Source organism: Nymphaea colorata, chromosome 5 (genome assembly GCF_008831285.2).
Source record: "Nymphaea colorata isolate Beijing-Zhang1983 chromosome 5, ASM883128v2, whole genome shotgun sequence".
In the NCBI taxonomy this organism is placed as follows: Eukaryota; Viridiplantae; Streptophyta; class Magnoliopsida; order Nymphaeales; family Nymphaeaceae; genus Nymphaea; species Nymphaea colorata.
This window is the reverse complement of record NC_045142.1, coordinates 1099225-1114708: the sequence shown is the minus strand read 5'-3', so window position 1 is coordinate 1114708 and position 15484 is coordinate 1099225. Positions and strand designations below refer to the sequence as shown.

At 39.5% G+C, this 15484-nt stretch overlaps 1 protein-coding gene across 1 annotated transcript; it reads left to right on the top strand.

Moving 5' to 3' along the window:
- Positions 1 to 10823: 10823 nt before the first annotated feature.
- LOC116254523 (expansin-A6) lies at positions 10824 to 14036 on the top strand. The gene is made up of 3 exons (XM_031629965.2): positions 10824 to 11035; positions 11152 to 11470; positions 13267 to 14036. Exons 1-3 carry the CDS (start codon positions 10900 to 10902, stop codon positions 13574 to 13576), a joined length of 765 nt encoding a protein of 254 aa, XP_031485825.1. The 5' UTR covers positions 10824 to 10899; the 3' UTR covers positions 13577 to 14036.
- Positions 14037 to 15484: the final 1448 nt, after the last annotated feature.

The window sequence follows — 15484 nt, the reverse complement described above, 5'->3', positions numbered from 1 at the left end:
AAATAATAAGGATGGAGAGAGAGTGTGTATGTATATTTTTTTAAAAGTATATATATATATATATATATATATATATATATATATATATATATATATATATATATAGAGAGAGAGAGAGAGAGAGAGAGAGTTGTTTATAAGTCTAAATTATTAAGATATAAAATGGAATGACATTTAGGAATGTAGAGATAGAGAAATCAGAACTGAACTTGAAATACGACAAAATCAATGGATTCAGATGTTGGGTCGGATCCAATCATTGGATTGTGTTGCGTGATTTCTTTGCATTTTGGTTCCTGGCTTTAAATGTATTTTTTGTTCCCTTTCAGTTTTGTTTTTATGTACCTGGTAAAGAATTTTCTACTTTTTTTGCTTTCACTTTGAATCATTTTCGGATCCACTTGGCAAATGGAACACTTGGTAACTGTTTATTTTCAAGGTGTTTTATAAATCTGCTCTAAGAATCAGTCTGAGTTCCTTTTTCTTATTTTCTCTCGTGAATTTCTTCCGCAAGGTTCAATGAAATTGAGAGCTTCACTAATTTTTCAGGCTCTACCCAATAATGGGCTTCACGATCTCTTATCTTCTTCGAAAAACCAGCCAATTCACCACCGAAAAATTCTTCAATCAACGGCGAAATCCTTGTTTAATAGAAAGAGGCCAAGAAATCACGATTTATTTCTCTCATCACAAGCCTAAACAGCGAAGGGCCAAAAGCTTCAGCGCCTATTTTAATCGGAAAAGGCAAAAAAATCAAGATCTTGTTTCCATTTTTTAATTGAAGACGAGTGGTTTTTTCTATGATGACCGATTTTGTTCATATTGTTAAAGACAGCCAAATAATCACAAGCATGATATTCCCTTGTCTAAACAATTATGAAGGGCGGCCGTCTGTCTCTGGCTAATGTAAAAGCCCTGTGACCACGAGAATCCGGTTATATGATGCTCCCCACTTGCCAAATTCGACAAAGAAAAATCGAGCATTTTGGCCCTCCGGTTCGCCGGAAGTTCTGATCCATTCCACCGTTCCCTTTCATTTATTGCAAACAAGAGAAACTGACTCGATTTTAATTCTAAAATTCGAGAGCTATGGTCATTTTGCTCGGTTTTGCATTCATTCCAATAGATTGATCCGATGAGTGCAACATTATCAAGATCCAATCTTTTCGTGTGTTTTTCCATTGAACATTTTTTGTTTGCATTTCAGCAAATTACAAACCACTGTTCAACTTTTAAAAGTTAAAAAAATGGCATTCGCTTCACGAGAGAAACTCTCAAAGAGCTGCTTATTGATAAAAAAACATTAAGGGTGCGTTTGTTTCGCCACACATCTGTGTTAGGAACAACACAAACTCTTCTCTCGCACTTTCAAAAGAAGGTTTAAAGCAGCAAAGAAGAAGACAAAGATTTATGTGGTTCGGAGCAATCAACTCCTACGTCCACGGTTGCACAGATCTTTCATTATTCACTTACAGATGAATATATACATTATTAGAGATGAAGACAAAGAAAACTGCGGCTCTCCTCTCAACATAAGAATTAGGACGCTGCCCCCCTACGACCCCCCACCAACTTACCGCGAAGTTGGATCCGCAGTATTGCATATGAGTGTCCAGTATGAATCAAGTTTCATACACCAACAATCTGATATGAGATCTACAGTGATGAAATCTTAAGATATGAATTTAAAGTTGGACCTCCATTCATTCTTCATATGACCTTAAATTCATGGTTTTTTATGTATAAAGTGGATTTAAGATCCATACTACTGAGATCCTCAGTTCATATGACCTTAAATTCATGGTTTTTTTTACGTATAAAGTGGATTTAAGATCCATACTACTGAGATCCTCAGTTTGTTTAAGTTGATGATGCACACCTTTTAATGCAACATCAGCTAAACACGACCCTAATTGTCAACCCGAAGGTGATTTTGGGTTGTTGGTTCGACCGCATGGGTCCGGGCGCACCGAATAAAATACTCATTGGATTGAAGGAGATGTGTGAACTAGGATGTAGAGCACTACAGTCCCAAAAGGCATACGTAGGCAATCTTTGTCACTTCTCATAACGTGCTCCCTTGGCATCTTCTTAGGCCGCTCAACCGCTGCTGGATGAGTATGGAGGTTGCCAATAACGCAATCAAAGGGTTCTATCTTAGTTTGTTGAGAAGTTGGAATCATGGGAAAAAAGTATAAAAGAATGCTTCTTTCAAAACGAAACCATGTTCGACTTGGTTCTGGAAGTGGAAACCCAATTTATTTTGCAAAAAATAGATTTGAAAAAATTACATTAAAAATTTTGAAAATGTTTAGTTGTCTAATGTATTTTTTGTGTTCTGATTTAGTTTGACCCGAATAAATTTGTTGGACTGTTTGGCCCGGTCAAACTACCATTTGACATGGAGTTGATCTTTACAAAAATCAAACTAGTTCTAAGCCTTCTACGGTTCATTTGTTCGACCAACTATGCGAAACACATCTTAAGAAAAAAGGATGTGTGCCCTTTGTGGCACCTTGTTTTTTTTTTCTTTTACATCTTTACATTCGAAGCATTCAAAAATTTGATTGCTTGCTCTTGGAAATTTTGAGACATAATCAAAATTTTGCCAGTTTATTAATTCAAGGGAAATAAAAAAAGAAAAAAGAATATCGATCACTAGGGAGTTAATGAAATGAGTTTGGCCTAATCAAGTAACAAAGCGTCATGAAAAGCATCCAGTTCCGTGTACAGAAGCTTGTGATAAAAGGTAAATTTCATTATCAGTCAGCTGGGTATTAATAACCAATCAATATGCCCCTTACACAAAAATGTCCCTTCCAAATACTGGGAATATGTACATATTCTCAGTATATATATATATTGCTTGATGCTATGAAAGTCATTTATTTTTACTTATTATAAAAACACTATTCAAACCCAGAAACTTACCAACTTAATATATATATTTCATTCACCTACCCTAAAATCATATTAGTAAGGTTAGATTTCAAAAAAAAAAACCTGACCTATTGGCTTGGTTTCTACCCATCTCTCTCTCTCTCTCTCTCTCTATATATATATATATATATATATATATATATTATATATATATATATATATATATAGGTGGGTGCTACATATGGGGCATGAAATTTGAACGAATTGGCTGGCCTCAGATTCCAACCAAGCGTATAAGTCAAGGGAATGGTGAATCGGATCCTAATCAATCAAGCCTTCTCTCTCCCTCTCTCTTGTTGTCGTTTCTACTTTGTTAGAGCAAAATTTTTACAGAGATGGAAGAATGATTTTTTTTTTTTTAATCTTCATTTATATCACATGTAGTTGTTGGTATTATGACCAAGATTACTTGGAGAATCGCACCCAGTTATCCCTTGGACCAGATCAGCGTAGGCACCTTGACCGGATCTTCCTGGACTGAACCAAATCCGTGCGTTTTGACTGTCCCGGTTCTCATTCTCCCAAACTGACAAATGGGCACTGCCACCAACCTGAAGTACTGAGATTCGTAAGAGAGAGAGAGAGAGAAAGATGGGACTACGTTGTTTTTATCTGGTTAAGAGAGAGAAAGTGAGAGATGGGACTCTGCTGTTGTTATCTGGTTAATTATTTGATCTGAATTGAGTTCGGATCCAGAACCGGGTCCGATTCCAGTATTGTATTTTTTTTTTTTTAAAGCATCATGAATAGGGACCCCGATTTGAACGTAGACTTCTGTTGCAAGCGAAGCAGCAGTTGGGTAAAGTGAGAGAAGATGTGGTGCCAAGTGCATGGCCAGAGTTCGAATCATCAGGTAACCAAAACTGCGCATGCTTCTACAGTACAGTTGTAAAGAGGGCGTGCGATAAAGAAGAACATGATATTCATCTCCTTGGAATATATAATTTAAAAAATATATTGTTTTTTGTTGCAAAAATATGACGTGATTATAAATACTGTTTTCAAATTTGATAGTGATACGGTAAATAATTACACTATATTTCCTAAAAATGAAAACTTAGTGTTCTTACAATAAGTACCGAAAGATAAAGTTCTTCCTATGAAATGTCCTCAAAACAGAGAACATGATTAATAACAATTAAATATAAAATGATTAGATGGTGGAAATTAACTCATAAATATAAAAGTCAAATTACTTTTTTAAAGTCTAAACTACCATATATTGTCTAACCAAATCAAATTCTCTCAAGTAAACTCAAATTGGGTTCGGAATTCTTAGTTGAAACTCTTCTTATTGGATGATCATGATTCTTGATCAATGGGAGAACAATATTAGCATTTTTGTTTAATAAGATACCAAAGTGGATGATTGACTCACTCCATACTAAGAATAATCGCAGGAAATTCTTTGATACTCGAAATTATTGAATTGATTTGATGATTCAATCAATCTTTCTATCAAAAAGGAAGGGCGGTTGCTATTTGATCGGTTTGAATTTCATATTCTAAGTTGCGATCGGGTCTATTCACTAAAAAAAGTCTATTTGATAAATTTTTCATGTACCAATAGGTGCTATATATATATATATGGGCGACTCTCTCTCAACCATAGTCTTTTTTTCTTTTTTTTTCGAATTTGCTCTAAACTTGGTAATATGATAATTGAGAGTGACTTCTTGTAACCAGTCTCAGTCTCTTTCTTGTTGGTTTTTTTACTTTTATTGGTTCGAGATTCCAACGGGATAAGCTAATGAGGCCTCAACTTACCTAACAACGGCGCCCATTCAACACGTCCCCTTATTCTTATGCTCATTCGATAAATGCCTCTCCTTTATTTTATTCGCTCCCCATACCCTTTCCTTCTATTCCATTTATTTCATATTCATTTATTCGAGGACGCTTTTAAAATATACCACTTTCCATGTTACAAAAAAAAAAAAAAAAACCAAAAGAGGATTAAAATAGAACCCAAATGGTAGTCAAGTCAACTGAGGTTTTGGTAAAGCGTGCCCTCTAGATTAGTGGGCCCTTAAATATTTCCGCCCTGGCTTTTGCCTTTTGTCATGTATGGTGAACATTCTTTTCCTTTAAACATGTTCTACTTACTATAAAAATGTGGGTGTTTAACGTGAAGTCCAGGCAAATGACACCAAGAGCATTTGGAGTTTTGGGGGCTCGATGATCATATGCGTAAAACTCTTTCTTTCTTTCTTTTTTTTTTTTGGCTAAGGATGTTGTTTGATAGTTTTGATTTCATTATATCTATGTCGGATTTGAGTTGAAACCCATGAATCATATCTAAGTCACAAGGAACAGACACAACAACTTTAAAAAATGTGGGTACGAGAGTACGGCAAGATATATGTATAAAGCTCGGTGATTTCATATCTAAGTCACAGGGAACAGACACGATAACTTTAAAAAACGTGGGTACAAGAGTACCGCAAGATATATGTATGCAACAACATACAAGTGATATAAATAAAAAAATTATATGTAATGAATAATAACTCTAAGGATAAAATGAAAAAGATCATAGCAAAATTAAACAGTTTAGATTTAAAGGTACCCAAGTGTGTTCAAGTACCCATTTTGTGTATTAGTATGATGATACGAGTATGTGGACCTTACTGAAATACCAATGTGACTTACGTTCATATCAATGAATATCCAATATAACCTCATAGGAGAAATCATTTTTTCCTTTTATAACACCAAAAAATCACTACAACGAAAACAAGCTTATACAGTGACATTTTTGAAGGTTCTGACCTTAATGAGAGGGGGGGAGAGGCTGTCATATCAATGAAGATCTTATGAACTAAACAAACAAACCGGAGTAGGAGAAAAGCGACATGATTTACTCTTTTTTTTTTTGTTTATAATGTGAGAGAATGCAAACAATGAGTAGGATTTGTAAGGGTGTGGTAAGGACCATTCTTGCCTTCAAAGACATCATGATTTCGTCGTTATGCAATTTTGAGTAAAGATGTTGGTGTAGGACCTAATTGAAACCGGTCAAATGGTTTGACATTGAAGGCTTTTCTTGTGCTAAAACGGGTACAGATCTGCCCAACCCCATTTTGCGATGGAAAAAGAAGCACCATACTTTGACAAACTTAATTAGTGGTTTATTCATATTTCAAATGCTCCGAATTCAGGTTCGGTGTTTGATTCATTGGTTTCCCTTTTCCTTTTCAGTTCAACAAAGTGACGAACCAATCGTTCCAACCTGGGGAAGAAAATGATGAAATAATCCTCCTGCTTATCCTGTATTTTCGACAAGCTTTTTTTGTTGAACAATAATCTTGTACATGAAGATTAGAAGAGATAGGGGCCACAGAATAGTATTACTCACAGTTTTTAGGCCTACCATCTGCAACTTAATCTCTTTGTGTCCTTTGTACCTTTTTGAAGAGAGAGAAAGAGAGAGTGCCCCAACTTATTGGGGCACCAACCCTAATTATCAACCTTGGGAAATGGACATGCCTCTACCCCACAGGCTAAAAACCCTAGCAGTTGAAGGACACCATAAAATAAAATAACTTGGCACAAATTACTGCACATGCAACAAGGAACCCCAACATGTACAAAAACCCTAAACCCTAGGCACAGGGAATGGGGAGGAAAAACCCTAAGCCCCTAAATGTTTCTTCCCCCCCATAAAGGAACCGATCTTATACCCCAAAATTTATATTGATTAAGATCAATGTTGTTGCTAGTGTGGGTTTTGGATGTGAATCGTTCTACAAAACCATGAAATGAATCAGGCCGTATCAGCTTAGCTGAATCGGTGTCTTCGGAGCTGCATTTTCTGTGTCTAGTATCGGTTAGCGCATAAGTGGATGTAGTTAGAGTTTCAAATGGTGTGACATGATTCAAATGCAGAAAAAAAAACTAGGGTTTGATTTCTAATGTATGAAGCGCGATTTTGATCCAACCTCTAATGTATTTTGTTGTTTCAAATTGGATCTGTTAAGAATTCTATGTATGGTGTCGGCCGAGTCGGCCGATACATGCCGACTCGAAGAGTCATTAAAGTCATTCAAGTAGGTTGAGTGTGCATGTTCATGTGTCGCTCTCTCATGCACATGGCTCTAAATGGTACTCTTTTAATGTCACTGCCATTGACCCTCTTGCTTCAGGTCACTAGGACAGCTTAGCGTGGCGGTCAGGTTTTGTCAAAGTTGGCTGGCTTGCTCTTTTCACTCAGTAATTAACAGCAGCACAAGAGAAATGAACGAGGTGGTAGAATTCTAACTCTATTTTCCTAAGAAAAACTATGTCTTTAGTGTCGAAATACACGCAGATATACTATAAAAAAAATGCACTATTCACTTGCACAAACAAAAAAAAATTAAGCCACCAAACAAACTTCATTCATGAAGACTTCAGCGGGTGTATGTATCAACCGATCATTTGGCAATGAAAACATTAACGTACTGTTTCATGTATCTGTCCCATAGATTAGAACAAATTCATGTGACAATCTTTTCATAATTGGTTTAATCCTAAAGGTAGATACATAAAACAATATGTTATTGTGCCTATTGCCAAATTACCTCAACATGTCTAAGGGTGAACACGAGACGAGTTGAGCCCAAGTTCAGTCATCTCGAGCTGGGCTCCACTAATGAAACCTCAAGCTCGAGAATAACTCAATGGAAGCAGCTCGAGCTCGACTCGGCCATTACGTGTTGAGCTTGAGCTCAACTCGATTAATGGTTGACAAACTTGTTTGAATAGAATTGATATTCATCATTACGTGTTGAGCACGAGCTCAACTCCATTAAGGCTCTCGACAAACTTGTGTGAATAGAATTGATATTCATCGTTACGTGTTGAGCTCGAGCTCGACTCGATTAAGGCTCTCGACAAATTTGTGTGAATAGAATTGATATTCATCGTTACGTGTTGAGCTCGAGCTCGACTCTATTAAGACTCGACAAACTTGTAAACACGTTTGAATATATCAACTTGATTAAGGCTCGACGAACTGCAGAACTGGTTTGAATAAAATTGATATTCATCGTTATGTGTTGAGCTCGAGCTCGACTCGAGCAAGGCTCGACAAACTTGTTTCAATAGAATTGATATTCATCATTACGTGTTGAGCTCGATGACTTGATTAAGGCTCGACAAACTCGTATACATGTTTGAATATAACAACTTGATTAAGGCTCGACAAACTCGATTAGGGCTCGAGCTTGACTCGGCAATTACATGTTGACCTCAAACTCTACTCGATTATTTGAACGAGTCGACTCATGAACTCGAACTCGAACTCGACTTGTTAAGCAAATGATTCGGCTCGAACTCGTTCACGAGCCGAACTGTAACGAGTCGAGCTCTCGACTCGATGTTGACCCCTAAACATGCCGCAATGGTACAGTGGGCATCTTTAGCATTCTGTGCTTATCTCCAGAATTGTGCCACCACTGCAATTCCTATAATCAAATTAAACAGCGTTGAATGTTCCAGCCGGAACAATTGAAGGTCGCCCTCCCTAACATGAGATTGATTTGTGAAATTCACACTTAGTGGGGCATATATTGTTTAAAATATATAGTAGAATTTGCTCCATTGGATTTGGAATCTCCACAATCTGGTATCACTTGGGAACCCAGATCCAAGTCAAACATGGATGACTTTTAGAAGGTTTTCTGCCACAAGAAAAAGGAATCTCAAATGGATGTCAATCAAAAGAAAACCCAACCCTAGTGTGAGCATGGAACATTCTTTCCAGCCAACCATGGAAAAAATGTGGGAGCTGTGAAAGGGAATAATAATAAGAGGGAGGGCCAATGAGTTGGAATGAGGGTTAACTCAAATGAGGGGAAAGAATAAAGAAAAAAGGAGAGATATCTCCCTTTTTAAAGCAGGAAGGAAGAGAGGTCTTGTGTCAAAGACTAAGCACAATTGAGTGTTTCACCTTCACATTTATTTAACTTTAAGGTGTTTGTGCTCCTTGAAATGTGGGTGGCTCTTCATGATAAATCAGTTGCAAAAAATTAATTTATAGTTTGAGCCATCCCCATGCATGCTTCCCCTTTTTCAAGGGAGGAAGCATGGCTGCCTATGTAGGGTGATGCTTTTTTCTTGGCTATATTTTCTCAAATGCCTTACGCTACAAATATAAGGCCAAAGGCCTCCTGTGTGGGCAGTTGCACACACGGACCCAAATAATTTATTTAATTTTATATGTCAATTTCTCCACATAATTTAATTTATTATATATTGGTGCCTATAGATTCAAATATTTCTTTTATTAAAACCATTCAAGTCTAGAAATACAAGTGGTGATGATGTGCATCATATATGTATATATATATATATAAAATTTCATTTGTTAAGTGAATTGAATCCAGCTTGCCCATGTGAATCCCTTGACGGGCATATTGACTTTGACTTAGTAGTCGAATCCAGCACAATGTTATTCCTCACTTACCCAGCGAATAATATCCCATGTTTGTCAAAAACGGGGGTCCGGCTTATCCTCATGACCTGACCCGAACCTAGTCGCTTCTCCAACATGACTTGCGCTAACGCGTTGAATCTGTTTAAAGTTTCTCGCTCACTTTTCTTAATTCAGCCCGATTTAGATGAATTTATTATATACAATAATATTACTTATTAAGAATATATAAACACGTGCCAAACAGACCATTCGATTTATCATGATAAAAAAATAATAGATATTTTTGTTATGATACTTTTTTCTTATTTTTTAAGATAAAAAATTTTAATTAGATAATTTTGTATAATACCAATTATATATATATATATAAAGTTAAAATCGTGATTGAATGGTAAAAACCTATTTAAAATCTGCATTTGTGACAATTAGTTTCTTGGTCATCGCATGGAAAGCAGTTTAAGTGATCATTTTTAGCCATTAAAAAATAAAAACAGCCATCCAGTATCAAAAGTAGCGGACCCAGTAATTTTAATTTTCCTGTTATATATGTATTTACGTAAAATAAAATGATGAAACTGTTCTTGTTTGAATTAGGAAACACCAAAAAAAGGAAAAGATGCTTAGAGAGCCACCTGTCAGGGGCGTGTAAAAACCCAATTTAACACCCGAGACACATGTGTTGATCAAGAGAGAGAGGGGGACAAAATATCGGCAGTTAGAGCGAGAAAGAGACAGACAAGTAATCGGCGGTTACACTTACACGTATCTTCTTGGCTTCGTCCCCAGACACCACTTTTACAGCGGCTAATTTAAAAGAATATAAAAATGTTAAAAAAAAAATTTACCGACCAAGTTACCAAACATATCAACGAGGTAATAGGCATCAATATCGGATATTCATTTTATTATTTAATAAATCGGAGGGAAAAAAGCTCGAAATATAAAGGTGGGGAGAAAAAGAAAAAAAAGAAAGAAAGGAGGGAACGGGGCTCGGTTGGTGGCGCGGGACGCTCGAGATGGGGCCCACGTAGGGTACAAAATCCGGCGTAAAACGAGGGCCGATGAATACGGAAACCCCGCGGGCCCCACCACCTCTCCTCCACCCCCTTCGTTAGTTGAGCTTCTCTCTCCTCTCCCGCCGTCCATCGCCAAAAGTCGTCAAATCTCGGCCGCCGGTGACGGCACAACTTGCGATCGAAGCAAACCCGGTTTTTTCCTCCTCCTGCTGATTACGAACCAGCCCCTCGGAAGATGAAGGAATCACGAAACTGCTTCCCCTGGTTTGGCTAGGTGGCAGGGGAGGGGAGGCGTCCGAAGGGTCAGGGGCAGTATCGTCCACTGTTGGTCTTTACTCTTTTCTGCATGGGATTTTTTCTTTTGGAAATTACGGGAACGCCATTGAATTTCTTTGTTCCGTTTTTACCCCTACGTTCCGCCCCATAAGTACTGCTGCTGCACCCTTCAGCTTCCTCACTGTCTCTCACTCCCTTGGAGGGTTCCCACGAGAAACCCTAACACCAATTTATCGGCGTTAATATCGGATGGCGCTGCTCGCTGCCTTCTTCCTCCTCCTGCTTGCCTCCGCCGACGCCCGGATCCCCGGCGTCTACACCGGCGGGGAGTGGGAGAGCGCCCACGCTACCTTCTACGGTGGCAGCGACGCCTCCGGCACAATGGGTATGGGAGAAGAGAAAAATAAATAGTTTTTGGTTTTTTTTTTTCCCTCGTTAACAACCGGTTAGAAGGCCGCATTTTTAACGGATTGTGTGGTTTGGGTCTTGTTGAACCCTCAGGTGGCGCCTGCGGTTACGGAAATCTGTACAGCCAGGGCTACGGCGTGGAGACGGCGGCGCTGAGCACGGCGCTCTTCAACAACGGGCTGAGCTGCGGGTCCTGTTTCGAGATCAAGTGCGCCGACGACCCCAAGTGGTGCCACTCCGGCAGCCCGTCCATCTTCATCACGGCCACCAACTTCTGCCCGCCGAACTACGCCCTGCCGAGCGACAATGGCGGGTGGTGCAACCCTCCCCGCCCTCACTTCGACCTCTCCATGCCTATGTTCCTCAAGATCGCTGAGTACCGCGCCGGCATTGTTCCGGTCGCATTCCGAAGGTATCCAAGTCTACGCATTTATTCTTTTCTCGCATACCGTGTGTCGTTCTCGGAGAGCACAGGCTCAGGCTCCCCTGTTTCCCTTTCGCAAGAGTTTTAGCGGGAATGTTGAGTGTGGCTTAGCTCATGAATTCTGGATTCACTCGTTTGACATCGTCCAGTTTCTTCGGTGATTTAGCCGGAATATGGTAAGCCTCGAGAGTCAGGTTTGAGCTCCCCTGAACTTTCGGTGAATGTGCCGTACTTTGGTTTTACGGGCGTTCCCGATGCTTTTGACGGCAACTCAGAGACTCCGGTCTAATTTGGGTTGAGCTCTCCCGTAAAGGGAGACGGAACGGTTCTTCACCTCCCCTATCACGCGTACACGGGTTCTCTGCCCGATTTTCGCCTGAAATGTGGCGGGCTTTACGACCATGTGTGTCTTCTTCAAGTTACAACGCTTCCCTGCCGGCTATATCTTTATCTGCAGTTTCGGTCTCTCGGCCCGATTCTTGCCGGAAAATGAACTCCTATCGTCTCATTTTCGGCGTCTGGCGTATACTAGTGCACATTTTCTTCCTACCCTTGTTCTGCTTTTGTTCCCGTTTTGTCAGTTCAGTTCTCTTCTCTCTCGACTATTGGCCGTATTTCTGGCCGGAATATCTTTACGTAGTAGTTTGCTTTTTGTGTTTGTATGCGGAAATCGTATGTACGTACAGGAATGTTTCCCATGTTCCCTGTCTTATTTTCAACGATGGCAGAATATATATATATATATATATATATATATATATATATATATATATATATATATATGAATAATTGATATTTTGATTCCGTTGTTTGTGGGCCTTGGCGTTCTCATGATGTCCAAGGTTTGGCATATATTAATTTCTCTGAGTTTTTCACGCCGTTGAATCCGGAGATGACGAATTCTTTTGAACAAAGTGATGAAATTTGCCAAAATTGATCGATTCTCATCATATGGTTGACGCTGCCTCCTCTATATTTTTTCCTATTTGATTCTCTCGCTTTCTTTTAAAATTTCGTTTGGCTTTTGTCAACCAAATCTTGAAGGATTTTGAGGCCCAAACTGAAAGCGGACGGGAAGCCCACCAAAAGCACATGCATGGGCATCTTCCTGTTCTTGTCGCTCTACACCAACATGGCCATTTCAATAAATGCATGAATCAAAATATTCTTTCTGTGGCTTCATGTGGCCTCAAATGTTATATGTATATATACTTTCAGGAAATGCTATTTGATTCCATGAATATTGTATTGTGATTGAGTCATGCATTTAATATGATTTACCTGCTATTAGTAGGTTTACCATAACTGTTTGCGAGAGAGGTTTACCCAATTGTTTATGGCTAATTTTTATGGGTCTTTTTTTCATTTTTCCGTCTCTTCAACTCTCATAGCTCATGAAATCTTGTCATTTTCTTCCTTTTTTTTTGTAGTTTCACTTTGCGTTTTGACTGTTCAAAAAGTGAACTACTGTCCAATTGTTAAGCTGGTTTGAGTCACATCCACTTTATAATATGCGATACGTCCAGGGCAGGTAAACCTCATAAAGAATTTTACATGGGAGTTAATTAAACAACTTTTAAGCTAAAATGGTAGTGAAGAATTCAAAACTCGAATCATGGGGTAAACGTGGTAGATTCCGCGGACCATAACTCACTCTTTGAAAAAAGAATAGTGTATTTCAATAGTTACATGAACTTGAAGATTTACCTGTGCAAGAGTTAGATTTTGGATACATTTTCTGTTTCTTTAACTTGTTCACCGTTGGTTGTTCGAAAACTGTGCAGGGTACCTTGCCGGAAGATGGGTGGAATCAGGTTCACCATCAATGGCTTCCGCTACTTCAACCTGGTGCTGATAACGAACGTTGCCGGTGCCGGCGACATCGTGAGGGCGTACGTGAAAGGGTCCAACACAGGGTGGATGCCCATGAGCAGGAACTGGGGCCAGAACTGGCAGTCCAACGCCGTCCTCGTGGGACAGTCCCTCTCCTTCCGAGTCACCGGCAGCGACCGGAGGACCTCTACCTCTTGGAACATCGCCCCGTCCGATTGGCAGTTCGGCCAGACCTTCGTCGGCAAGAACTTCAGGGTCTGAGAGCAAAGAGCTCTCAACCACCCCCTTCTCTTCTCCAGAGAAAAGAAAGAGATTCTAAGCACCAGAGAAAAGTGAGGGGCCGGGTGTGAAGAAAAGATTTGTTCGTCGTTTTTTTCATATGGGTCATTATATTACATATGGTAGTGTAGTAGACAAGGTAAAAAAGTATAGTTAGGAGAAAGGATTGGTTTTTTGGGAGAGGGGGAGAGTTTAGGAGAGGGGGAGGAGGGTTTGACTGGAAAGTGTTTGTGATATTGTCGAGGCGGCTGAAGCGGCTGCGAAATCGCGCGGCCCGCAGCCTTCAGCGGCGGAGTTCCTTTGTTTTTTTTATCTAAAGGGGATGTGAAAGTGTAAGGGATGTGTGTGTCACCTGATATATGGTTACGCTTCATGTTGATCATAGTGTATGAAGTGTATAAGATGATTAATCAAATGGTTGGTTGGTGTGTTCAGAACTTCAGCGACTGGTTTCTCTGTCTTTCTTTTTCCCCTTTGTCTTGTGGTTGATTGTGCCCGACTTAATATTGTTGGTGTTTCAGTCTTTATATTTATATGTTCAAAACTTCTTCATAAACTTTAATCGATTTGATGAACTTCAAAGGAACTTAAGACACGCTCATGAACTCAAGAACGAATATAACTTTCATGGTGCTGCGGGTGTCCGGCGGAGACAGTGACAGTATCCGCCACAAAACTGGCCGTGCCTCCAGCGATTCAGACATCCTTTTGGAGGCCATGATTTCTAGTCGGTGCTGGTCTTATCCCATCATGTTGCCTCCCTCTAATCTCTCTGTTCCTCGAGTCATGGCAGTTGCTGCCATCTGATCCTCCTTTTTTCTCTCTCTGTCCCGCTTTTCCACCATGACTGGCGGGCTTCTTGGGCGCCAACTTGTTCCCCCGCATGCCTGCCGCTGTTCATGCTCCTGCTCTGCGAGTTTGAAGTTTGAACGCCTCTTTCTTTCCGTGTTGCCTGATTGAACACGCTTTCGCTTCAACTTGACTAAAATTACTTCCCGCCTCTTCCGATGCTGCTTTTGAGAATCCACGACTGAAGACTCTTCTGCTTTATTGGTCTTCTCCTTCTTCTTCCTTCTCTTTTACCCGCCATCTGGGGCGGAGTACGGCGCGGGATAAAACAGAATGTATTTGAGTGTGAAGCGATTGATTTGGATCAGATCTCTCGTAGAAATTGTGCCAGAAACGTTCTTTTGTTGTTTCTTCTCTCAACAATATCAAAGAAGAATATAAAACGCTTTAATTTTCCCCTGCTTTGATACCCATCTCTACTGCTCGATTCTTTATTCCTTTATCTGCGAGAATATTGATACTGACAAATTTGCTGTCCTTCTTTTATTAAGTCAGCTTAACTGAACTTTTTTTAAAATTATCTTTCTCCTTTCTATTTTTTTTTTAGAGGACACAGGCAAGTTGAGGTTAGTTAGATCTTCTACTAGTTTATGTCAGGAGATATATTTTAAACTTTCAGTCTTGAGTGGTAATCTAATCTGCACATGATATATTGATATATTTTACAAAACTTAGTCTGCTTCTGTACTTTTATGCATGTTTGGACTTACACATACGCGGGACTCTGAACCCACTTTTTTATGCTATGTATTTGCCGCGTTGTAGTACTCTTGTAGAGTACCCAGTACTAGTAATTGTACCCATAGCCAACACTGTACGGGTCCGGGTCCAGACTGGGATGGAGTTTTGCAATTTTTTTGGCTGTACCAAATCTATTTATCCAAATCAGATAGTGACAAACAAGCAAGTTTTGGTACATACCCATGGTATAAGGCCGGTCGGTCACTGGTTCGATTCCTTTGGGCGTCAAGGGCTAGTGATACTAGGTTAGGTTTCGGTGGCGCTCCGGTTCTCAATGTATTTAATTGATCCACATTCAAC

Bases quoted from the DNA above. Each gene is read 5' to 3' on its own strand.
- LOC116254523 (XM_031629965.2), top strand. From the start codon at position 10,900: ATGGCGCTGCTCGCTGCCTTCTTCCTCCTCCTGCTTGCCTCCGCCGAC. The intron at 11,036-11,151 runs GTATGGGAGAAG...TTGAACCCTCAG, and splicing joins CGACGCCTCCGGCACAATGG to GTGGCGCCTGCGGTTACGGA. The intron at 11,471-13,266 runs GTATCCAAGTCT...AAAACTGTGCAG, and splicing joins GTTCCGGTCGCATTCCGAAG to GGTACCTTGCCGGAAGATGG.